This window comes from Lepisma saccharinum, chromosome 29 (assembly GCF_977018435.1).
Source record: "Lepisma saccharinum chromosome 29, izLepSacc3.1, whole genome shotgun sequence".
In the NCBI taxonomy this organism is placed as follows: domain Eukaryota; kingdom Metazoa; phylum Arthropoda; class Insecta; order Zygentoma; family Lepismatidae; genus Lepisma; species Lepisma saccharinum.
The window spans coordinates 16,846,317-16,874,164 of NC_139257.1; the positions used below are offsets into that span (position 1 = coordinate 16,846,317).

Below are 27,848 nucleotides of genomic sequence, written 5' to 3' on the forward strand. Positions count from 1 at the left end.
ACTTCGAAGTATATCATTAATCTTGCAGTTCCTTTTCGGTGCCATACTGAACTATAAGCTGCTACAGTACTAGCCAAAAGAGTGTCAACTTTTGTTTTTTTTGCTGTAACTGAGGTATTTATTGCAAGAATTACACAATATTTGCACCAAAACATCTTCATATGGATTACATTCGACTGATAACCGAGTGGTTCGGCAAACTGTGAAATGGTCTACAAAAGAACAAATTTATATAAATAGAAGAAAATACACACCATCGAACTTAAAGAAATATTGCACTTCAGTTCACCGGGAAAGGTGAAAACTGGTGTTGATCAACACAAAATTAACAAACAGCATCTAGTACTTTGTGGCAAAGCCATTGGCGTCAATAACTGCTTGGCAACGACGCGGCATGGAGTCGATAAGGTTGTGGATAAAAGAGACTGGTATCTTCTTCCATTCCTCCTCCAACTGAGCAACCTTCTCATCAACATTTCATGCTCTCTTCCCTGCTGACAACGCTCCAACTCCTTCCACATGTGCTCAATCGGATTGAGATCCGGGGATTGGCTGGGCCACTCGAGAACATTAACGCGACGGCGGCGGAACCAGTTGCTGATGTGCTTGGATGTGTGTTTTGGGTCATTATCTTGTTGGAGGGTGAAGTTACGGCCAAGGGTTTGGAGAGCAAATGGTCTCATTGTGTTCTCCAGTATGTCCTCGTACTGGAAACTTTAAAATACCATTGATTCGGCATAGTAGGCCGACGCCAGTGACAGTGATGCACCCCCACATCATCACAGATCCCCCTCCATGCTTGACTGTGGGAAGTTGAAACTTGGGATCAAATCTCTGGCCGACAGGACGTCTAATCCACACTATTCCGTCTGTTCCAAAGAGGCAATACTTTGATTCATCACTCCAGACCACATCTTTCCATTCTCTCCTGGTCCACGCCAGATGAGCTTTTGCCCATGCAAGTCTGGCCTTCTTATTCTTCGCCGAAATCAGCGGTTTCTTGGCAGGCCGACGTCCGTTGAGACCGGCCGCTTGGAGACGACGTCTGATGGTCCTTCCAGATGGCGACGGGGTGGTTGGGAATTATAGCTCCCGAGCAATGTCGGCTGACGTCAGTCTGGGGTTGCTTCTGCTGATGCGGAGGATGGTCCTGTCGACGTGTCTTGACGTGATCCTGGGTCGTCCTATATGGGATTCCTTCAACAACACCTCCCTGTTGCTTCCACCGCCTCAGAAATTCCGATACTGCACTTCTAGTGATTCCAAACTGTGTCGCCAGTTCCTGCAGTGTTCGCCCTTGTGCGCGTCCATTAGCAATGCCTCTCTGCATGTTCGGAGACAGATTGGTGCATCCACGGCGAGTACCCATACTCTGAAAACATAGAAATGTGTCATGCTGAACACAAATTGGACAATGTCTGGTACACATTGTTACAATCATTAACCAGCATGGATAGGTACAGTCATGTTCAAAAAATCTGTCGCATGGATTTTTTCTAAGTCCAACGTCTTACGAAATTATGTTGGTAGCTCTCAAACAAGGAAGTGTTGTGAAATATACGATCCTCCAATCAGAGTGAAGTTCGATTCTGAGGAGCAGGAGGCGTGACTCACGGTCTTGTCCACAGGAAGTTCAAACAATGCAGCATTTCCAAATATGAGATAACGTCCCCATTGGTTAAATATTGTTTCAATAATGCGAATCGGCAGAAAGATTGAGCAAAAGTTTACTTTGTCGTTTTAATTGCCTTTAATCGTTTCAAATTAGTATTAAATTGTCCCAATTATAGTTCACGAACTTAATATAATGTATTCATGTATGTGTTTGACAATCATATATCACTCATTAGAACAATTTTCACATTGTTTTCACTACGTGAGATGACATTTCATTTACATTTACGATAAAATAGTGGTTTGGGTGTAATAACAGTTTTCATTAATTAATTTAGAGATGCATTTTTATTTGTTGAGTTAATGATTAGGTTAATTCGTTATTTCTCGCAAAAAGAGAGAACCACAGTTGAAAGAAAATACACAGCTTGTATTATTTAGGTCAAGAGTTCGTTTTAACATCACTTTTTGCACACATAGGCTAATCACGACTCGGGATACATTTAAATTTGAATCTGAAACATTATGCGATCTGACTGGAACTCGGAAAAGGACACACTGATTACAAGACGTCGATACATTACCACTTGGTCTGGCGAACGCCAATAATAATGAGGGGTTGTGGGAGTGGGAGAGGGGTGACGGAAAGTAGAAAATAAATAGTATTTTTGGGGGTATTTAATGTTATATTTATACACATACAAACCTAAGAAAATATTTATTTTGATACATGTGTGTGGGGGTGGGGAAGGGGGAAAAGAGAGGGACATAAAGATATTGGGAGAGATGGGACGAAGAGGTGATTGTGGAAAATGTTGTATTTGACGTTCAGTAATAAAAACAATCAAATCAATGATGATTATCTTATAAATACCATATTTAATGTAAATTTGTTTTAAAAATGGGGCGGGGAGCTGTTCGTTTTACGTTCAGTGCAGGATAACAAGTGGAGACACATAGTGGTTCGTAGGTCCAGGCCCCATTAGCCTATCTGTGTATAACGTGGATTTAGGATTCAGTAGAAAATAACGTCGATCTAGTATTTTGGATTTTAGATGCGTTGAGACCACTAAAATTTCCAATTCTTATAATAAGAAACCTGTCCTCATATTACCATTTTGAAAGAGGGAGAGAGTTAATTGTATAATCTTTCGTTGTTAGTTTCAAAGAAGACTAATTCAAATAGTAACAATGGGAACGAATAAAGCTTACGAAAAGTTTTTGCCACCGTGAGGATTTGAACCTACCACCATTAGAGTGACAACCCAGTGCGATAACCACTACCCCACGAGTTCGTTCCTTCTTACGGCATGATTATGAGTTAAGACCAATTCGATCAATATGCATTAGAAATATAATCCCCACCCGCCTCTTTATAAACAACACACCCAAACGCTCCTTTGTAGTAAATGAAATAAAGGTGGTATGAATGTCACAAAACATTTAAGCAAAATCTACTATATTTACGACGCAATCGTTTTACATGGAGAGGCTACAGCTTCGAGAATTGAGGTTGTGACGTGGCTTCTTGTACTTGTAGGGTAGATATTCGTATTGCAAGGTTCCAGCGTGCACTACCCAGTAATTTCCGAGAAAAAACTTAAATTTTTTTATGATGGTAAAGTAGTTCGGTTATAGGCTATCAGTATTACACGCCGAAGATTATAGGTTTGACTTCTGTTCGATTACCCCTATTATTATTATATATAGCAACTAAGTATTGTATTTAATTAATAATTTAAAGAAATAAAAATGTTATATATTTTTTAAAGAAAATAACACTCCTTTCTAATGATTTTTCAATGTTATTTTTGAAAATTTTTCAGAATATGTTTTTGAATTTCTCATCATTTTACTAGTATTTGCATAAAAATGATCCATGTGTCATATTCGACGAAATGTCATGTACAGCGAAAGTTATACATTTTTATTTTAGGGAAAATTATCAAGAAACAAAACAAATAAATACTATTGACATCCTTTTGTGAATAGTATTTATTTTACATTATTTTTTGTTCACTATGCATAGTTGTATTCTTGTAAAAAGCATGAAAAACAATATATTCTCTACATTTCGCAAATCAAATAATATACGAATTTTCGTAATAAGAAAAATGCAATAAATAATTTTTCGGTTTAATAAGAAATAAAAATCGCAGAGTTAACCGAACGGTGAATCGAACACAGAATTTTACAACCCATAAAATGCCTTGTAGCCTTTGCAATGAAGTGATGTAGATTCAAGTAATAAAATTTCATGCAAAATCGCACGTTATAAGATTGTTCAAATATATTAAATCAATGTGTCCATAAGTTATTATACTGTCAGCCATTTGGCACATCTCGTTACAAAATCTCAGCACATCACCATTCACTAGTTAATCGAATTGAATATTGATTCACTTCACAGTTCAATGTGCAACAATAGTTTCGACTCATATCACGTGAGATGTAAACTCAATTCAATTCTCTCATTGTATGTAACATTGTATGTAATCTTTGTAGGACTGTGTGTGTGTTGTCCTTGTTTGTGCTGACTGTCTGTCGCTTTACAGGCTCAGCTTTTAACCCAGGTAAGGATATTTTAGTTTTCAGACGCGCTTTTACTTTTGTCATGATAAGGGGCTGGACCCCGTATAGCGTGGCGAGTGTAAAATACCCTAAGTTTTCAGGCACACAAATTGTAATTCAAATTTAAAAAATCTTAACATAGATGTTTCAAAACACCTATTGATCTACTGAAACCAGTACAGTAGAGAAACTTCAAGTGAAATTAATTTATTCAGTATAGTGTATAATATGTTAAGTTTAATATTTTGGCTGTAAATATTAATTTCATACCCCCTTATTATTTTTTTGTATTTATATCTTTTTGAAAATCTGAACACAGTAGATGTTTCAAAACACCTATTGATCTACTGAAAACAGTAGACAAAAGTTTCATTGGAGTAAGTAGAAAAGAGTCATGAAATAATACCCAAAGAAGTCAACCATTATGAATTAATGTTACATACTTTTTTTTAATTTCACTTTCCAAAACCTAGGAGCTCGAAATAATACATGGCATGCGATTTAGTAGACAGTCTGCTTTTCTGTGATTGATTCGTCGTGCCCAGTCGGGGATACTACCGTTCAAGGTAAAAGGGGAAGGGGAATAAATCCACCACAGTACCATGACGTATGAAGTAACATGTTCCCAGGCATCCAATACAACAGGTAAGGGTTCACCTGACCTTGGAAGTGTGGGAAACACGTTTCACGCTGGTTTCCAGAATGCTGTGGCTAAATCTGGAACTAACGGTGGAATAAGAAATAGTTTGTAACATTTAACAATGACATTTTGCATTTACAAAATATGAGATATGTAGACTTTGATTTATATATTAAAGTAGACGGTAGAGAATTACTTACCACGAAAGTCAAGGTCTAAATTGCACACATCAAAATCTACTCCAGGTTGTAAAATACATTTGTGATAGACAGCAGATAGGTTAATAAGGTTTACAAGATTGCTAACGACTCTTAAGACAAACGTTCAACGAAGGTTATTGAGTGAGAAAATGGGAAATTGTTAAAAATAGCGGCCTAGTTGAGTGAAGATCGAAGGTTCGAATCTCTTATAGAACCGGCTATTTTTTACACTAATTTTTGGTGCGTAATATATTTAATATATTGTCGACATTTATAAGAAACAAAATATGAAAACTCTCCTCCTCCATAACGGTGCGGTCTAAGACTCTGTGCTTTGGACTCCGACTGCAGCGGGACGGCATGGATTCGAGTCGCCCTGGGTTCTCGGCCTGTTATTTGTATAGGACCGGTGGCAACCCACCATCGTGAGGAAATTGGGGAGTACGAGTGACTGGTGTAACCTGATTTCAGATATCTTCTATAACGGCTGAGGGTTCGACGTGCTGACCAACGTCACCTCGTTGCCAGTTGAAGATAACTCTAGGTAGGATTGTGGAAGGGAGACTGACAGTCGGGAGATAACCCATGGCCCTTCGAGGTTTTAAAATATGAAAACTATTCCTTCCGTAAATCTAATTTCTCGTCATTGTCACGTGAGATTTCTTTTCAGTATGACTCCTGCAATACTAATTAGTTCCTAAGTGAGATAATAAGATGGACAGAGAGATATTAAATTATGAGTTCACTGTTTAAAAAATAAGCATTAACACATTTTTATATTCACATACCTCTTTACAAATTCCTGAGCACGTCACTACAAATGAACCAATCTAGTGCATACTAGAGCCTTGGCTTATCGATACCTATGGGGTATCCTACAATTACAGTCAAACCACAACCTCAATTCTCGAAGCTGTAGCCTCTCCATGTAAAACGATTGCGTCGTAAATATAGTAGATTTTGCTTAAATGTTTTGTGACATTAATACCACCTTTATTTCATTTGCTACAAAGGAGCGTTTGGGTGTGTTGTTTATAAAGAGGCGGGTGGGGATTATTTTTCTAATGCATATTGATCGAATTGGTCTTAACTCATAATCATGCCGTAAGAAGGAACGAACTCGTGGGGTAGTGGTTATCGCACTGGGTTGTCACTCTAATGGTGGTAGGTTCAAATCCTCACGGTGGCAAAAACTTTTCGTAAGCTTTATTCGTTCCCATTGTTACTATTTGAATTAGTCTTCTTTGAAACTAACAACGAAAGATTATACAATTAACTCTCTCTCTTTCAAAATGGTAATATGAGGACAGGTTTCTTATTATAAGAATTGGAAATTTTAGTGGTCTCAACGCATCTAAAATCCAAAATACTAGATCGACGTTATTTTCTACTGAATCCTAAATCCACGTTATACACAGATAGGCTAATGGGGCCTGGACCTACGAACCACTATGTGTCTCCACTTGTTATCCTGCACTGAACGTAAAACGAACAGCTCCCCGCCCCATTTTTAAAACAAATTTACATTAAATATGGTATTTATAAGATAATCATCATTGATTTGATTGTTTTTATTACTGAACGTCAAATACAACATTTTCCACAATCACCTCTTCGTCCCATCTCTCCCAATATCTTTCTGTCCCTCTCTTTTCCCCCTTCCCCACCCCCACACACATGTATCAAAATAAATATTTTCTTAGGTTTGTATGTGTATAAATATAACGTTAAATACCCCCAAAAATACTATTTATTTTCTACTTTCCGTCACCCCTCTCCCACTCCCACAACCCCTCATTATTATTATTATTGGCGTTCGCCAGACCAAGTGGTAATGTATCGACGTCTTGTAATCAGTGTGTCCTTTTCCGAGTTCCAGTCAGGTCGCATAATGTTTCAGATTCAAATTTAAATGTATCCCGAGTCGTGATTAGCCTATGTGTGCAAAAAGTGATGTTAAAACGAACTCTTGACCTCAATAATACAAGTTGAGTATTTTCTTTCAGCTGTGGTTCCCTCTTTTCGCGAGAAATAACGAATTAACCTGATCATTAACTCAACAAATAAAAATGCATCTCTAAATTAATTAATTAAAACTGTTATTACACCCAAACCACTATTTTGTCGTATATGTAAATGAATTGTCATCTCACGCAGTGAAAACAATGTGAAAATTGTTCTAATGAGTGATATATGATTATCAAACACATACATGAATACATTATATTAAGCTCATGAACTATAATTGGGACAATTTAATACTAATTTGAAACGATTAAAGGCAATTAAAACGACAAAGTAAACTTTTGCGCAATCTTTCTGCCGATTCACATTATTGAAACAATATTTAACCAATGGGGACGTTATCTCATATTTGGAAATGCTGCATTGGTTGAACTTCCTGTGGACAAGACCGTGAGTCACGCCTCCTGCTCCTCCGAATCGAACTTCACTCTGATTGGAGGATCGTATATTTCACAACACTTCCTTGTTTGAGAGCTACCAACATAATTTCGTAAGACGTTGGACTTAGAAAAAATCCATGCGACAGATTTTTTGAACATGACTGTACAATAGTAATTTTTCGGCGGGTTTTGTAATTCCTTAATATTATGGTGAAAATGGTACACTTCGACCAAAATACATGCGTTGAACATCAGAAACATCCTCAACAACATATCATGCGACGTCCATCCTCATCGGATAACATTGGCAAGAGGTATGCGAAAAAACACGAAGTTGACACTCTTTTGGCCAGTACTGTATCTCACAATGTCGAAACTTTATTTGAGAACTGCAGACTGACAGTGCGGACATCCAAGCACTGACTGTTTACAGTAAACAGCTTACTATGCAATGGGAGAGATTTGCAACTGAAATTCAGTGCTGCTAGCAGACGGCGGCGCTATCATGAAATCAAATATATTTTCAGCATCTTCTTGTAACTCGATAACTCTTTCATGCACAAGAGGGAGCGGTTCAATGTACAGTTAGATTGTTTAGCAAAATGCATATTATGCATTTAAATATAAATAAAGTTAATGAAAGTATAGTCTTAATCATTTCTTCTTTCCCACCCGATTCCAGGACATTTGTGCATCCCGAAGAATATATTTGGAACACCAGGACAAATTATATCATTCCCCGGGATTGTCCCGGAAAATCCAGGACGCATAGCAGGCCTAGGTATACAAAATCCAATCTATCAACCAGGCCATCAAACATGTTGACCCACTGATCCGATGAATGAGGGATAGCCATTTCACATTTTTGAAATAAGATGTTGCAATTTTTCAATGTGTTGACTGTGTTCAGAGAAACGTGATTTCAATTCTACTACAAAATGGTTCAAAAATGCAACGAAGGTTTACCATGTAATATACTTTTGTGGTCTCAGCTGGTGCATTCTTCCCTCAGATTTGACGGCTGGGTGTTCTAGATTAAGAAACTAATAAGGCTCTATAAGTGTTTTTGATAGTTCATGAATAATTAATAACAGCGTGAGAAATAAATATGCTGAAGTGAAAGAAACATTTTTATTGAATGAAAGGAATGTAGGTACATAAAACATAAAAACTGTATTCCTCTTTCAGTAAATACAAGGAATGATATCAATGCTTATTCAAAGCACAAATAAAAATTTACGTATTGTTCCCAAGAAATATAATTTTAAACAAGTTGATATGAATTTAAGAATACTAGCTATGTAATAAACAAACGGTTGCATACATAACTCATCCTAGTTTACCATGCACATTTTTACATTTAAATGTTCTTTCCACACATGTTCGGGTATATGATGATATCCTCGACTGTTGTTGAAATTGCACCCACACAGACAGAGGCGGCAATGTGGGGAAAAGCCCCCCCCCTCTTTTAACCTCTCAATGCTAAACCTTGTGTACCAAGAAAAAGTAACCCCCAACCCTTTTGGCCGAAGTAAGTTAATTGATTGGAAGAATAAGTTTAGAAATCGAGAAGTTTATAATTCGTATGTATATTTGCAAGCAATAATCTGGTATGTTTATGTTTATTATGTAGGTAAAATTGCGCTAAAGTTCTAAGTTTGAGTTTAATATTAGAAGACCATTGTGATCAAAAAAGAGATGATTGCAGACGTTACTTTCAATAGTACTATTTCTCTTATAGCAATGCTTGTTTAAAATAATATAATTGTACTGATGCTTGCACAGAAGCTGTCCTCTCCTTTACTAAGGAGTTCCTGTTTTAGTTAAACCTCACAAATAGAACTAACGTGGCGATGGGCAAATTATCTACTATAATCTTGATAGTCAAATGCGTATAACGTCAACCGAAATGAATTGTTTTGGTAACGATTTTGAAAAGGAAGAAATAGCAGAGATATTTAAAGTGAATAGGAAAATCATGCATAAATCTATTAGAGATACATCATAGTTTGCTAATTCAACTTACGCAGATGGTGAAAAGTTCCCAGCTTTAAGATTTTATAAATGAGGGAAAACATTGAAATTTTTAGGGAAAAATCTTTCATTTAGTTTTGACTGCCTTCTACATTCAAAAATATCTAATATATACTTTATTTTCTGTTGTACACAAGTTTATAATTAAAATTAACAGGTTAGCAGGAACCCTTTGAGATTAAGAATGCTGTATCAATATCGATATTTTTTAAGTTGTTGATTTCGATTCGTTTTTGTTATATAGGAAGATTGATTTAAAATGTATTTTGTTAAAAGAATAGAAATGAATTTTTATCCAATGATTTTAAGTAAAATAATATTTATGAAGTTGAATTGTGTTGTTTAATTCTTGCAACGTAAGTAAACTAACATTATGCAAACCAGTTGAGCGCTGAGGTCTTTCAATTTAATATTAAAATTGCATTATAAACTGCTCATCCTTTGCGTACTATATACGGTGAATGTATAGTTGCATAGTACTTGTCAAAATGTTTAACATTAAGTTCAATGCATTCTGAAATTTTTACATTTTCCACTTTTTAGCACATTTACCGGATAAAATTAAACCGGATTGAGATCGTTCCAGTTACACTGCGTTAGTATGTAGATCTTGGAACCTCTGCTTGAAGATTGAAAGTGTATATCAAGTGTCCAAAGTAGGTACATGTCACTGTAACACATGTTTTATTGTAGTTTCTGCCATCCCTGAGTGTTAAACAGACATTTACAATCAATCAATGGCTCGCTGATAACATTAAAGCATCCCTTATATCAGGGGTTTGAGAAATAATTGAGGTGTTACAAAAATGTATTGCAAGTAAACCATTCAACTTACGTTAATGAAACCAGTGCAGAACGATCGAGGAACTCAGTTTGTGCGTGAATGTTTTGTTAAGCTGAGAGTTCACACCCCTGCCGCTAGGCGACACTCAAATCACCCACATGACTCAGTGTTTTGTGCAATGATTTGGCCCCCTTCAGGGTATTCGTCTCACATATGCCACACGATGTTGATGCGAATCTTGCAAGAAATAACTATCTTGACGATGTGTGCCGTCTCACCCTTGGTGCACACATTGAACACTTGTAGTTGTACAAAAAAAACTGTTTGAGTTCCTTGTTCGTTATAGACTGGTTTCATTAACGTAAGTTTAATACTTTTCTGGCAATAAAAGTGAGTAACCCCTCAGTTATTTATGAAACACCCGGCAAATTTCATATTTTCATAACAATGCTCAAAATTTAATTGGGATTGGCTTAAGAATTGTGTATGGCCGTGGATATGGAACTTCACATTTAAATATACGACAATAGTTCGTCTATAGCTTGTAACAACGTTCTAAGCCGACTAACACATGTAAAACACCATCGCTCGTCGCTACACTCGTCCTGCCATGAATTTGATGCTTTCGTGAGGTGCAATATTTTCAAATACTGGCTTACCATCCATCTTGAAGTCTTCGTATCTGATTTCGGCCAACACATGAAGACCAATCTTTCTGGCTATGCTTTGGGAGAAGTTTGAGGAGAACTCTCCCGTTATGGCACCAGCACCTCTCTTCTTCGCCACCTCTAGAGTAGATTGAACCAATCGCGAGGCGACTCCTCTGTTCCCGAAATCGCTGCTCACGGACAAGAACGCCAGCTCAACGATAAGATCAGTCTCGTATTTCAAGAAAAGATCCTCACTCACTCTTTCCAGAAGATCTGTTCTGATTTGCACAATCTTCTTCGACTTCTCGTTGGTGACTTCCTGCACGGGCTTCAATCCTCTAGTGAGTTTTCGACTACCTTCGTCGGAACTATTTGAAAACTTGAGCACGGCGAGTCCTGCAATTTGTCCAGTACTTTCCTCGACGGCAAGCAGTGTGACGCAGCGAGGTAGAAAATCTTGGAACTTGGCTCGCATTCTCTGCACTCCTTCAGGATCGTCAGCAGTGCCCAGCGTCTTGCTCATAGGTTCTTCTCTCATGAAATGATTGGTGATGTGATCGACGATATTATCGTACTGCTCCTCGCTCGCGATTTCGACTCTCAAGCCATTGGATGCTGTGGGTAGGCCAATGCTCATCCCTGTAGTTGACATTGCTTTTCCATGTACCTATTCAACAAACAAGATCATGTTACTGACATTTTCGAATACGATTTCGTACACACTGATTCCATCGTAGGATAAAGAAGTTCTGTAAATATTCCGAAGCTAAATCTAGACCGAAAATGATATAATAATCTTTGTATCTATGGGGTATTTGCCACACGAGTACATATCATTGCAGTGGCCATTCAGTGCTTTGACGGAAATTAATACAATGGTACCCCACCGAAACCTATAGGTTTCCAGATGGCAAAGAACCTGGATATGGGGTCATTCCATGTCAATGAACAAGGTCCTCAACTCTACATTTTTTGATTCAATTGAAATTTGGCGCACTGGAAGCCAAACCTGAGGAAAATATGTATAGATGTTGATCCATATATTTTTCATTTTCGAAATTACAGTGGTGCAAGCTGTGCGATTTTGACCATTTTTTCGAACATCTTTTAAATTTTAAATTGCAATATTTCGGCAATCAGGGCACCTATAGAAGTGATTTTGACGGCGTTGGAAAGGTCTTGAAGGGCTCCTTCACACGAAATATTACATGCTGATGTCAGGGTTGAAAACAATTGAAAGTGGTGTATAGAATACTTCTCAAAACGGGTCTTTTAATATACATACACTCAATAACTGTACAAAAATTAAAAATGGGACGCCAATGGGATACGGAGTTATTTTGTATTATAATTATTATCTTATTAGTTTCTATTAGGGCTGAGCCAATATCAATACCGATATATCGGTATCGACAAGTATCGGTTCAATTTTTTTTTCGCCGACACCATCAGATACCAAAGATTTTGAGTGTCTAGAGCCGACAAGAGAAACAACTCATTTGTAAAGATTTGTCCATTTCAAAGGTTCATTCACCCTTCCTTGTTACAAGTTGGGGTCCCGCACAAGAATTCCATGTCCATCTCCGAAAATGATGCACCCTCCTGGGAAGCAGATGGCAAGATCAAAGTCAGGGCTAAAGTGAAAGCGCTGTACCCAAACGTGGCATTGAAGGCTTGTAACTGCCTGGTGGTCAAAGCTATGTGGAAATAATAGAAACCAATCATCGCCAATTCTTGTTTGCAAACTCGTAGGTTAAGAACGTGACGTTTTCCAAACCAGCATTATTAAAATGCTATTCTCATTCCGGAGCTCCTGGGAAAGGGATGAATGTTACTGTGGGAGGGAGGGTTGTGGATTTTCTTCTTGTGTTCTACCCTTCTGTGTGACTGCTACCCGATGCTGACACTGCAGTGACTTGTTTTTATTGCAATTGACAGAGAATAATGGACGGCAGGACATATACAGAGCTGCGAAATGAGCATTAAATATACAGATCTGTATTTGTGTATATTATTCCGTCGTTTTCCACCCTCCCCAGGTTAATCAAACGTTAAGAATGTTGTTTACATTTGTATTTGTTTTGCATTCCTTGTGCAAGCTGTTGCTATATGCACTACATACATTTTATTTTACACGCTATAACTTTCTCTCCCCTTAAAAAACATTATAATGAAATTAGGGATCATGAAATGAAGCAGGGACACTTATAATAATTCACCGATTTTAACAATGCTTGCAACATTTTAAAAACTTCTCCTTCTTTTTTTGCATAGAAGTCCACACAAAATGTCACACGACATTTTAAGTTATATAATGCTATATGAGAATAATTTGGGAGTATTTGATATCATTAATAGACTGTGATGTGATGAGTTTTGTGACTCAGTAACTAGTCTTTGTTATTTTACATTGCAAGTATACAAGCATCGGCATTGGTGTCATCGGCTCAGCCCTAGTTTCTATTACCTTTGCAAATTGTGTCTATAAGCTCGTAAAATACATAGATATATATCAGCTTTTAGCAGATATTTGAGTTATTGTAACATGTAATTTCCATTTTCAGCATTGCCAAACATAATTCCACATTCATACTATTACCACATTTTCCATTCTTGTGTTAAATACCAAAGGTTTACCGGTCATATGTGTTTTGTTCGTTTTACACTCTCATTATTTTGAAACTTCACGAAAGACAATGCGTCTGTTAATCTAAGTTCTTGTCAACAGCAGAAAATGCAAGGTCAAACTTTCCTTGTGGAATCCATTGCATATTTTAAATATAATTCCATTACTTGATGCGATATTGAACGCAGCTTCAGTCAATATCTTGAGGGACAACAGCAGGAAATTCACGTGCCAGCACAAAGTTTGAAAAGCTATTGCTTTGGTAACAGAAAATAAAGTACATTTTGTATTTGAATCTTGCATTAGAAATTAATGTCATGTAAGCCTAATGCATTTTATTTAGCTAGGTGAGCCGATACTTAATGAAAATTGTCCTTTTTCGAAATTGTAAGTTCATACAATTCCTTATTTTGATTAAAATGCCGTAACTAAATACATGTTTACATGTCTAATACTTTTTGGTACACATGGATCCATTTTCTGGTCATTATAAAGGGTGTCTAAAAAATATGGGACATTTTGATATAAAAGAAGAAGATGAACTTCGAAGTAAGTGTAGTCATGGAGATGAATAGTACAGGGTATGCAATTAATTGTAAACATGTTTGCATAAGATGGGCTTCATGTTTTGAAGATGACGTCAGGAAGATGGCTACCGTTTGTGCGTACACATTCCTGAAGTCGTCTGGGAACATGTCCACAGGAATCAGGTTGTCGTCCTGCTTGTTTCTGCTTCAAGATCGAACCCGTTAACTCGAATTTGCGTACCCAACTTACTATTGCATGTGCGGATGGAACTTGTGCATGCCGTTCCAGTTGATAATGTCGCCGAAATTCTCGATCTACAGCACCGACACTGTCGTTATTCTTATAATACGCTTTCGCAGCGTATGCACGCTGTGCACCACTCCACTGCTCCATGATAACTGAATGGCATGGCACCTACTTCATGTATTGAACGTACAGTGGTGTCACATCCTCGCAGTGTTGCCAAGTTAAGATTTCAAAAATCCCATATCTTTGAGACACCCTTTATATTTATAGACGGTGTTAAAGGCGGAGCTACTGCGGAGCATGCGCACTCGTCTGGTCCCCCTCGAACATCCGGTTGCGCTTACGATGCTATGGACGTTAATATGAAAGGGGAAAGTTTAGATTCTTTTACAAGGAAATATGGTGTCAGCTGTGTAGCATATAGTTGCACAGTTCAATCGGGAACAAATTTATTCAGTCAAGTATCACTTCGTAGGTTTCCGAAGGACGTAGAGAGACGAAACCTGTTGATACAAGCAGAACGAGAAAGGATTGGTACCCGGAAAGGATTTTTACGACTTGCATTTTGTTACAAGCATGTTGATCGTTTATCTGCATATTGTGTTGTGGTGAAAAGCACGCCTCTTAGTGAGGTTTCAAACCGAAGCGACACGCGACCGAAGTGACAAGCGACACAGGCCCATTTAGTCTATAAATAAGCATTTACCGCTCATGGGAAATCAAGTCTCAGGCGGCACAATACACGCCACTGGAAATCTGAGCGACACGTGCAGCTTGTCGTGTCGCTTCGGTTCGAAAAATTTCATTCATCACTTAGGATTCACTTTATTTTAAGTGGCACGGAGATTACACACCGAAGCGACAAGCAACAGCCTCTTTACTCTAAAGGAAACAAACAATTCACCTTGCATACGAGTACAGCAGAGCGAGGCGACACGATGTATAATACTGAGAAAACAACAGTCCAGTCCAAGCGTCACGTGCATTTTCTCGTAGTGAATTGGTTCGAAAGGAAGCTTTCAGACTGCAGCGATACGTGTCTCTTGGAAACCAACATTAAAAAAATAAACAACACCTTCCGAACCACAAATTGCAGGTGTCGCTTGTCGCTCGGACTGGGCTGGTTTATCAATACCGTGCATTGTGTTACCCTGGCATGTTATTTGCGCAAGCGTGACTGGTGAATGGTTTGCTTTAGATCGAATGCTTCTGTGCGAAATCCCGATATCGCTTGTCGCTTCAATCTGAAAACTCCCTTGTTGCTTGAAGTAAATTCGTGAAAGTGAAAGTTGCATGCCATATTATAGGTTTTCCCCAAATCCCTCAGGCGGAAAGGCGACGTTGAAAGCACATATATTTACTTTAGCATTTATTATGTGTCATTACTTCTGCAGATTTGTTGGCAAACATTCACTTAAGCATACTTTATAATAATAATATCACTAGTTTTATAGAATTATCTTTCCCTCACTTTTCCATTTACAAAATAATTGAATATATCTTAACGTTCGTCGTTCGTGTACACGAGATACTTGTATGTACGTAGTGTGCTATACAACTGGCGGCCACAAAGACACGTCATATTTTAATAATCTGCTCTGCAGTTGATCGGATCATCCGACGGATTGTAGACGTCCACTCCTTCATAGTAGAACTTTAACAAATATCTTTCTTGACTATTGTCGCACAACTGATGAAAACAAGCGCTCATTTCTTACTTCGTATGCTGGTGAATCTGCACTGGCAACAACGGGGACTGGCCTAAACCGGAAGTTCCGGGGGCACCGGGCAAGACCTCACCAATGTTTATGTTTACATTTTTAACACGGTCTATTACCCCAATAAAATAATTTTGTGGATATCTTTGCTTCTGTTTGCACATGTATTCAGTAGCATCCCCTTCTGAAAGGGGATTCACATAGTGTTACTAGCTACGAGCACCATGAAAATATTTTCCCATTCTGTCGCTAGATCAGTGGCGGCTGGTGGTTTGACTTTATGAGTGTGCACTTCAGACCCGTGTCCAGAAGAAGTGTTATCAACCCTCTCAATACATTATGAATACATTACATTTTGAATACATTATGATGCTAAATGTATTGGCAACCCAAGTTATGAACACCTTTTACTGAAAATGAGGCTATGAGAGGGTTTTATTTCATGAAAAATATTAATTTCTATAAATGTGAAATACTTCGGTGAATTTTCCGTCCATCGTGAGAAGAACGATGCTATTGGGTATAGATAATTCAACATTCGATAACCTGACAAAATCACTAAAAACATAGAAATACTGATCTACAATATTCAATATTATTGTCGATTTGCAAAATATTTGCAAACTGTCTCCTTCGCTTCACTCATAATAGTGAACAAGAATAATAACATTTGCATACAACAAACAAGCAGGGCCGGGCGATTATACGGGGCACCGACCTCGTAGGGCCACCAAACTGAGGATCCTCCTTATTAGAGGCAAATCGTAACCGTGTTACGCGCTGAAAAAATTAACTAAACTGAACTAAGCAACGCAACAACGCAGAATCGCTCCACGTGACACCTGTCACGCGGATTAAACATTACATGAATTATAATACGGTCAGGATAAGTGCCTACAGTCGGAGTTACCGAGAATAAACCTAGGAGGATTTGATTTTAAGTACCTGAAATGACGTTACATAATACTACGGTGGTTCTGAATATACACATATATTAAAGCACAGATAAATACACAGTACATCTTGCCCTCTTTCATTCGATCTCACATTCATACACTCATTCCATGGCATATGGCGACAATATGACAATTACAAAGGTTAGATTAATTACTACTTTGACCATACTCTTGCTCTGTCTTGGCTACATTGCCTTTTACAATTTATCGTTTAGGATTTTAAGTATAAAGTGAATAATTGTTCCTTGTGCGAACCCCTTTTATCTTTTCTGAAGGTATAAATATATTTCAATGAACTATTGTTTACTGTTAACATAAACTCTGATCTACAACATTGATTGTCCGCCGGAATACCGATGTCTAGTTATGCCATAGCACTGATTTGATTTACGCAGATTCGCGGTAGATTGGCGTCATCTCTCTCACACACGCACATGGTTGGATCTTACCTTGCCTGCATTCCCTCTGACCTGGGTAGGGTGAAAGTGGTCCTACAGTTTTGGAAGACGTCTGCACTCCATTGTTGCATTTCGCGGTTATCCTGGTTGGCGAAAAATGGATCTCCCGGCAGTTCCGTCTGGCATCATCGGATCCTGGCTTAACTCGTTCACTTCTCGCGGTTTCCCATGGACACACATGGATATTAAATCTTATTAACTTCTGCTAACTTAGGACGTTGTTTCGGACGATTGACACAGGTGGACGTGTCTGGCGTTATTCTCACATACCACACGTATGTGCACGAATGAGTGGACGTCGAGGGGGAAACGACCCCCCTGGGTCTACTCTGCTCTACTCCATGGTTCTAAAACACTCACACGAGGAAAAAACAAATCCAGACCACGGGTCTGATCGCGACTCCGAGCTAGGTGGGGCGTAGCTCACACTCCGGTGACGATTCTAGGCAAACTGTTTTCTCGCTATTTCGAATCATCCCTTTTATTCCAGATTTGAACGAACTGACGCTCTAGCCTCAGTGTTTAGGTATTCATTTATTGTTTCTGGTGATTTGACCGTTGTCCTCCTATCCTGGTCAACGCTCACTCCGGTCTTTAACCTCTGGTAGCAGCCCCTCGTGCAGAGGTTAGGTCCTCGGCTATTGTATTCGACACGTTCAGTAAGGGAAGACTCACCAGGATACCGTCTCCCATTGAATCCAGCGATGAATCTTTAATAATTCATAACTCCCGTATTTCTGTTCTGATTAGGCTCAAATCTTGGAATCAGTACTTTCATGATGTGGTCTTCCGCTGGTTAAAATCTCCTCCAATTCGGTCCATTGGTTTAGAAGTTGCTCTTTTCCTGCTATTTCCCATAAGAATGCATGTAAATCCGAATTCGGGCGAAAAACGGTGGTTGAGCAAGTTAGTATTGGCTAAGACAGTCGCTAGACACCCTTATTCGCGACGGATTTTAATATTACCAATTGTAATTAATTCTTAATAACGGGCAATTAGATTAATTACCTGTTACTCAATATTTGACCGTTATAACCGTGACTATTTGTTTGAGTTTATTTTTTAGGTCCACTTTATGCACAGAAAAGCAAATAGAGACTACCTACAGTTTAAGTGAGATCCGAACCACTATGTGCCTCCACCGTGTCCGTGGATATTTGTTTAAAAAAAAGTTGGATCTATTGTTGATAAGAATTAATTGAAGTTACTGCTGAATAACTTAATAAGTATATTGGAAAATCATGTAACAATTTAAGCGAAGAGATTTTTATTGTTTTGATGTCATTATGTAGGTATTAAATAAACACATACCTACAATAAACGTGTTCTTGTACAGTATTAAACTATTTTTTTAAAATAAGGCTATTACTTTTGTTCATTAAAACCGTAAATTTATAACATGGTTATTATTTATATTAGAGAAAGGTAGAAATTAGGGGGCGCCAAAATTCCACCTCGCCACCTGAAACAGGGGTCCCGGGTTCGAATCCCGGCCTCGGCATAGATGTTTGTGAGTGTCCATTCATCAATCTCATCATGTCACCACTCATCCCCATCTTCGAAAATTAGCCAATAGTGGCACAAAAAACGAAGTAAAATAAAGCAAATCAATCAATCGCTACCTGAAAATTTTATCTTGAGCCACTCCTGCAAACAAGGTACAAAGACCACATGCAGAAAATCAGTTGTAATCTATCTAGCAGTTGTTTACTTCTAATGACTGACAGAAGCAAGCGAAATCAAGAGAATAATAAATATTAAACAAAATAACAGTATTCACCCAGTCCACTCCATACTGCCCTGCTTCGTACCGGGTCGCCAGAATTAAAGTTACCCAACTCAGAGCCCTCTGTAGCCTGTTTGAGGCATCGTAGAACTCTGAAATTTGGTGAATCCAATATGCAGACTATAAGGAAGAGGAGGGCGATAAAGAAGGTTCAATTTTCCGCCACCAGATTGAAATGTGGCGTTGTACTTCCATGATGGGTTGTACAAATAATTACGTTAAGTGATTTAGCGGAGTTATTAATTAGAAAGACATTTGTTGGTAGCTGGAAGTTGCAAGAAAACAATCTTTCGTTTATTGCAAGGTAAAGGCAAATCCATAACCAATTGGAGCAGTTTACGTCATTGAACCTTTTTTATCGCCATCCTCTTCCCCATGGTCTGCATAGTGGATTCACCAAATTTCAGAGTTCTACGATGCCTCAAACAGGCTACAGAGGGCTCTGAGTTGGGTAATTTTAATTCTGGCCACCCGGTACTTAAAACCTTTTCTTTCCCTTCCGGCGTATCCGTATTATTAATGCAGTCGCTGTACGCTTTGTAGCTAGCTTCCCTCCAAAAATTCAACAACGTTAAATATTACGTCTCTGCTTTCGCTATGTACAGTTTTCCCTTTCATTATGAAAGCAAACTCTTTCCACTTAAACAACAACGATCTTTTGGCAGTGCAACAATGTTGCAACGCACGAACAGGCACATATGGAAACAGCTGACTGATCCACGTTCCCCCTGCGGGGGTTGATAATTCGACTACAGCGCCACAAGGGCACTTTATTTTCACCAAGCTGCACTAAGCAAAGACAATGCAAGACATTGTTTAAAGCACGTGTTTTGCATTCATTTGCCCCTCCCTCCCTTCTTTCTTGCCTCTGTCATGCTCGGAACAGTGTGGGAAGATACCAAAGGAATTACCTTTTCCAAAAAAATCCCTCGATTTACGACGATGTATGGGTTGCCTCCACTCCGCTACACGATCTCGAATGGAACGGGATTGCAACACTGCATTTGGAACACAAAGCTAGCAGTGTGCGTGAAGCCCATGATAAAGCGATCTACAAGAGCGAATCCCTTCTCTTTTCTTGCGTGCTGCAAACAGCGGCCAACGAGCACACGGCGACTTGTGTTCCCAGCGAACGTATCTCAGCGGAAGGCGCTGGTAAAGCGAAACCGATGGGGCGTGGGAACGTTTGTAATTTTGAAGGAGATGGTGTTCAGTGAATAAGTATAATAAAAATTAATTGCATTGTAGATTTAATTGGGTGTGCACGTGCGAATAGGTAGAAGCCGCTACTGCACTAGATATGTGTGCTTTCAGAAATTTAGACGCAATTCGCACCTTACATGTTATAAATGGAGAATAATTAACATGAAAATGACATAAAGGTGTTGCAACAATTAGTAAAACAGCAATTCACGCTTTGAAAACAATTGTTCTGGTTTTGTTGCACTAATTCATGAGTCTTTATAAACTTAGTTACTATGCAAATGATTCACACTTTGATGAACACAGAAACAGCGCCTCGAAAGAGCGTTGCTTGTTTATCTTGCAAAGCTGTTCATGATCACGGTCGTGGAGCAGTTTACATAATGTGTGAAGTTACGCAATGACAAGCTCTTTGAACCATTCATCGCCTACTCGTGCCTGGAGATGGCTTCATTACTTGCAGACAATTGTTCTTCCTGCCGTACACTAGCGACACTAGCGGAAAGTACGAAGATCGTGATGCATTGATAAACTGCTGCGTGTCTATTCAACGCTGACTTGCTCGTTCATCGTTCCCGAGTTTGTAGCGAAGTGTTACCAAAATTGAACAGGGGTTCTTGCACACGCTCTCCTTTAAATTCTAGGGGTGCCTACCGGGGGATAATGATGCAAACCTTGAGGGCGGGGGTTGGTAAGGTTCCCCGTGCACATAGCACCGTGCCATGAAAGCACACATAGTGAATGTGGGCGTAGGACTATTCTCGATCTAGGCCATTTTGGAGGTGATGTGATCAGCACCACGCTCCGGCCGCCATTACCCCCGCCCCCCAGGGTTGCTCCCAGGTACTCATCGATTTGAAGCTGAGTGAGCCCCGGAACCACTTTATGCGGGAACAAGGTTGAAAAAATTCCGGTCTTAGATCACCCACCCCCTGGAATCGAATCCGGATCTCCCGCCTGACGCCCTAACGACTTAATATAAAATTCAACATGTATATATTTTTTCTAAAATACACGTAAAAAAAGTTTACACCTTGGCACCATACTGCAATATGTGCCATGAGGCGGGGGGAGGGGGAATCAGGATATGTTTATTTACTAATTCATGTACTTTAGCTGGTTCCAAGTCACTTTTGCTACTAGGTGTACCATATTTAATCCTTTACGTGAAGAAAAGGAAGAATTTAAGAGCAATTCAGATAAAAAAAAGTGACTAAACAATTCGGATACTTTATTAGGATTATTAAATGATCTGAGGGGAGAGGTGGGACGGGCCAATGGCCTTGCGGGGGACGGGCACCCCTATTAAGCTCTCCCCCTCCTTACGCACCCTCAATCTTGACAACAATAGTAAGAATAACACATAAAAGCTAAAATGTATTTTTAATCTGAGTTGGATTCAATAACAACCGCTACGGCATTAGAAGGGGAAGGGGGGGACGCTCTAGTTTACAAGCCCCCGCCCCGACTCCTTAACAGAAAAGATATATCGGTAAAGAAATATCTTAAGATTAAAAAAAAAAGGCCGAGTCTGCTGCCACGCGCGTGTCAGGAGTAAGAATAAGTGTCAAATTTGCTCCTGCCACGTAATTCGTCTGCTAAGAGGATGTTACAAATCTTGAGAACAGATTGAGACGAGAGAAATGCAAGTTTATGATTAGTGGGAATGAATGTACAGGTAATTTAGAACCTTTTTCTTTAGAAAGCATTTAGCGATATTATTTCAATGCTAACAGACCCTAACCTAACTACGAGAGCATTTAGGTTTATTATTAGAAGAATGCTGAGGGACAGAATCTTAAAACATTTTTGTGAAAGTAATCGCTACAACTTCACAGTATGTGTTACAGACGTAATAGCATACATAGCATAATTAAATCACGATAAGACAAAGACCGAGTGCCACGAGCATCTTTTTTGAGGTTCCAGCAGAAAAAGAACGTGGCAGCAGACACTACCTAAAAAAAAAAAAACAGAATGTATAAAGTAATCATTCTTTCCTAATTCTGATCAAAGTGGCCCGCAGATTTTCTTCTCAGCGGTACAGCAGTGCTCAAAGTGCTTTTTTTCTTTTCTAGCGGTGTACTTTATCATTTCACTTTCCAACTACCTCTATACGGATAAGACTGGTACAGTGGGATCCATGAGTATTACCGTGCAAATTGTCCATGACTATTTTCATTGATTTTTCTTTTACATCCTGTGCGTTTTTAAGCGATGGATTTTTATGTATGCTGGTGCAGAAGTTGTCAACAGCTTGTTTTGAATTTTCTTTTAATTCTTGAAGCTCTTATTGGGTCAAATGAAGGGCACGAACATGGTGAAGGACAATTTGCACGGTAATACTCATGGATTCCACTGTACATACTGTACGTCAAAGAAGGCTTCCTATTAGTCTGACGCGAAATAGAGCAATGGGTATATTTCGTCCTCAGGAGACTAGTCTGATTCGAAAATACAATTCACTATTGTCGAGAATTTAATCAAGAGGGGACAGGGTTCGATACCAGTGGAGGCACATTGCACAGTGGTTCGAGTCCCACTTTTAAAACTGTAGGTCCAGTCCCGATTAGACTCTCTGATCATAAAATGGCCCTAAACTTTTCCTTATTTACTGCATTCATAACACAATGACGTCACACGACAGGAGGGCACAGAAATAGTCGTGAAACTATAAAATATCTAATGCAAGAAGCTGAAAAAGCAATCGCACAGCGTGAAAAATGAAAATTCACTAGCCAATGTGAGAGCAACTACTGATGTGTTTCAAGATAAAGATTGATTTGCTTTATTTTGCTTCGCTTCTTGTGCTACTTTTGGCTAATTTGCGAAGAAAATTGATGAATGGACACTCACAAACATCCATGTTTAGGCCTATGCCCTTTAAATGCACCATAATAAACGTGTTTTGTTGCTATAAACGGAGTTTTAATGCACTTTCTACTGTTCTTCTAGGTTATTTAAGTTAATCCGGACTTTCGTTAAACCGGTCAACTTACCCCCCCCCCATTAGTCCGGATTAACGAGGTTTTACTGTAATAATAATGCCATTGATGTGACGTTTTGTGTGCAATTACTGCAGAGTTGTTTGTTATCTAAGATTTCAGAAGACAGACAAACATTGTGTAAAGAGTTCGAAAAATTATTTCACTACGAACCTACACAACAAGGGCGGCCGCAGGATTTTTCTCAGGGGGGACAGTCATAGAAATGTTTATTATTATTATTGTTATTATTATAGTTATTGTTATAATAATTATAATAGTTTATTATTATTAGTTACTACTACTCTACTAATCATAAAATTCAAATTGAATTGAAAATACTTGGGCGTTGTACACAAGTTCAGACTCGAGGGTATTATTTAGATAGAAATTGGATTGGCTTTTCTTCCTTTCAATAAACATCTATGACTTTGTTGATGAACAGTTCTTTCTATTTTTGTACTTTTTCACAAAGCACAGATATCAGAGTTAGAGACCACTTAATCTACTGTCCCTCATGGTACCTGTAATTCATGTTTTTACAGGCCGAAGGGTACTGTAAAATAATAATAATAATAATAGTTGCTGTAACTTGCGGCCTGCAAGTCACAGAAAACAATATTATTTGTTACAAAATATCGCTACAATTTCTCCATTCGAATTAAGTTACATTAACTCTTTCCAGAAATCTCAGGGAGTGGGGCAACTGCCCCCCCCCCCTTGCGGCGCCCTTGTCCATCACCATAGGACATAGGATTTGTTTCTTAGAGATGGCCGAGTAAGATTTCATATCGTGCTCCTCCGTCATAGAACTCACGATATTATTATTATTATTATTAATAATAATAACATTTATTATTTTACAACTCATAAAATTGAAATTGAGTCGAAATGCTTTGGCTCTTGTGACAAATACAAACTTGAGTCGATTCAAATAGAAACTGGATTCGCCTTATTTAACACTTTGTTAATAAACAGATCTCTGTCTTCTTTGTAATTTTTCACGATGCATAGATATCAAGCAGATAATACTTTATCACAGTGGCGGCGATTGGGTTCCAAAACCGGGGAGGGGGGCAAGGTGCCAGAAGTGGGGGGCAAAGCAGTATATTTTCCTTTGTAGATAAGGTTTAGCATAGTGTGGGGGCAAAAGTGGAGAAAATTGGGGGCAACTGCCCCCTCGCGCCCCCCCCTCTAATCGCAGCCACTGCTTTATCATCATCATGGCATGGCATCGTGTATTTGCGCGTCTAAAGCTGCTGTATAAAATGGTAATTCAAAACAATGGCGCGTGAATTATCGAACTCGGATGCCGACTAAGGGAAATGATTTCCGACTTTTCGAGATCCCGAACAGATCAAAATGTTGTTCAAATTAACGGTTTGATTCCAGAAGTGAAGTGTTAAAACAGTCAGTCACATAAGGGGGGAGAGAATAGTGTGTAGAATTTGAGATTTTCGCCGCGTCCGTAAATTTCTTAAGTTCCCCGCCCCGAAACCGATCCCGAAAATGGTGATTTTTTTTTTTCAGTCCCTAACGACGAGTTTATGAAAGTTCTACTTCCCAATCCCGCTCCGAATAGCGGTGCCCACAGAGGAATGGGGGGATTATGGCGAAGGGCTGCGCCATCCAGATTTTTTGGGGAAATTTTTATCCATTCAAATAACATAAAATTCAACATTTAGGTATATATTTTTCCAAAATATATGAAAAACGTTTACACCTTAAATGCACCATATTTAAACCATTATATGAAGAAAATAAAGTGTATAAGAGTATTATTATAAGAGGGAGGGAGAAATATCCAACTCTTATATAAGTATTAGGCCTTAATTGGCACGTGGGATCTGGGGGGATTCTGAATTAAATGTTGGGGGTGGGGGTGGAAGTATCCAACTCTCGGTTTTTGATTATAGCGGGCATTTTACTTAGAGGGGTTTGAGCATTAAATTGAGGGCTGTAACCCATTCTTGTGTATTAGACTCTTGCGGAAATTTTGGTGTGGAGACTGTGAACTAATTTTTTGGAGGAGCCAATATTTACTCTTCAATATCAACAGTAAGTTTTAAAGTGGCATGGAAATTTTGGTGGTAGGATTGAGTATGAAATTTAAAGGGAAGATATGAAGCTCTTGATAAAGTTTTAACTTAAATCTTAGATTGTCAAGGGATTTCTGTAGTGGAGAAAGAGTTCGAACATTAAATTTTGGAGACTGTATTTAGCGATATGGTATCCACACGTTTTCGACCCTGAACGTGCCAAAAGGGAAGCTGGAAAAGACTAAATATCTCGGGATCCTAAGAAAGTATTGACACGCCATTAAATTAATATTCTTGAAAGCCTGCAAAGATATAACATTTTCTTTCTCGCTTCACTGGGAATGATGTGTTCCGAGAATGCGTGTATGGCGCTTTACTGAAGTGAATGTGATGTTTTATACTACGTATTATACAAGACATAAGTGATATTCTCGATATTCATTAATAACACTGTTTAATTTAAAGCAAGTGCATTATTTGGAACAAAAACATATCGAATCGGCATTTCTAACTTCTTGTCACAGGAAAATTTTACTTTAAGAAGTTAAATTGGCACTGAAGGAAATTTGAACTGGGGAGGGGGGGGGGGGGTGAGTTCATTGAAAGAGGAATCGTATTATATTATCGGCCTGAGCTTAAGAATTTCTAGCTAGGGTTCTGTAATGTCTCGTGAAACAATATTGAATCGATCATACGGCTGGAGCATGTTATTTGGTTTGCCAAGGTTCAATTTTCTATCTTTATCTTAAATTGTGTAACAATTTGTGTTAAATTCTCAAATTGTGAGTTTTATAAACCCACTCACAAACACTATATATATATGCATAATTTACATAATTAAATTTTTACAAATTATTTACATAATTTAATTGACTACATTTAACCAATCAGTGTGCTTACTTTTAAGTTTTTTCGAAAATCGAACAATTAAAAAATATGGACAGTTTCACATGGTATTTCATTCAAATATACATAAATTATTACGTATTCATCCAAACTATTTTGGGGGATTATGATGAACGATTTTAGGGGCGGTCTTGAATGAGGGGAATCCCTGTTTAGGGAGGAGGAGCATATCAAGTATAGTGTTCAGTAAAGCTAAGAAAAAGTTACTTTCGGTAGACACAATGTCGTAATTAAATACTTTGTGGGGATAACGATGTGGTTTGAGGGCGCGAATATAATTTGAGGAGACACATGATATGATTTGGGGGTGCGCATGGCGATTTTGGGGGTAATTGCTGTAACTTAGTCTACAAGTCAAAGAAAACAGTATTACATAATATATCAGCACCCGAATTACATTGTATTTACTCCTTTATTCAGATATCTCAGGGGGGATAAGTGGCCCCCACCCCCTTTGCGGCTCTATTACACCACCTCTACGAATTTTCCCTTCCGAAAACTGTACAAACTGGGTTCGTCGTACCCAGCTGAGGAAGAGAAGCGAGCATCAGCCGTACAACGAAAAACAGAAGGGTTGGGTCGTCACTGCGATGATTCATCCCGGCATGACCCAGTAATGCATTCACGAAACGTGTTCCACCAGCTGTGTACTATTTGAACGGTATGATTTAGCTTTGCAATGCAGATTGAAGACAGTAAGTGCAATTCTACCTGTTGCTTTCTTTGTAAACGTTGCAATGTACGAAATTTGAGTTCATCTCCATATCTCTTAAATAAGCTGTATAATCTTCACAACAGCGAAAAAGCGGAAGGTTGTCAACGAGCGATAGAAAAGCAGTATGTTACATAACAGCGGGAAGATTAGTCAGCGACATGCCACTTCAAGATTGTAAAAATGCACATATTCCCTCCTTACCTGAACGTTTTGAAGGCAGCAAGTCGGCTTCGCAGTGTGCGATGTGGCTGACAAAAACCAGTGTCCTTGACTACAGCGCCTCTGTCGAGGAATGAGTGAGTCATAAGTTAATGGCACAGCCGGCCCGTTTTTCCCTCCCCACGGTACATCTGCAGCATGTAGCGAGATCTGTGCACGTGATTTCCTTTTCCGGAATGCTTTTGCAACGAAATGTGAAGCACACAGCAAAAAAATATATATAACTTGTGCTCTTCGATATAATTTTAGCTTGATAAGATGCATGACAGAGCAAACTGCTAATGTTACATAACGCTGGCTGAGGTCTGATAAAAGTTATTCCACTATTAGTTATGTTTTCGATTAATCGAATCCGTGTTAAATCGATTCCCAGGAGTCTATGGAGCAAGGCCGCGTATAACTGCAGTGTGCCAATGTGATGAACATGTCGCTTGTTGCCAGACACTTATCTACAGTGAGTGTAAAAAGTGTTTGGACACCATTGATGGTACGTAAACAAGGGATCCGCTCAGGGTTGTGGATGCAGGTAGACGAGTGGAATGAAAACCACATTATTCTACCTC

At 38.7% G+C, this 27,848-nt stretch overlaps 2 protein-coding genes across 3 annotated transcripts in view; both read right to left on the reverse strand.

Annotated features, from left to right (window-relative positions):
- Positions 1 to 27,848, reverse strand: part of LOC145981268 (arylalkylamine N-acetyltransferase 1-like) — a 127,084-nt gene that overhangs the window by 50,028 nt on the left and 49,208 nt on the right. The gene's annotated exons all lie outside the window — the stretch shown is intronic.
- Positions 8,554 to 27,462, reverse strand: LOC145981267 (arylalkylamine N-acetyltransferase 1-like). The gene is made up of 2 exons (XM_083114424.1): positions 27,268 to 27,462; positions 8,554 to 11,568 (listed from the first exon to the last, which is right to left on the reverse strand). The coding sequence occupies exon 2, from the start codon at positions 11,551 to 11,553 to the stop codon at positions 10,846 to 10,848; it is 708 nt and encodes a 235-aa protein (XP_082970550.1). The 5' UTR covers positions 11,554 to 11,568; positions 27,268 to 27,462; the 3' UTR covers positions 8,554 to 10,845.

What these genes read in the sequence shown, in the direction of transcription:
- LOC145981267 (XM_083114424.1), bottom strand. Translation starts at nt 11,553, where the DNA reads ATGTCAACTACAGGGATGAGCATTGGCCTACCCACAGCATCCAATGGC.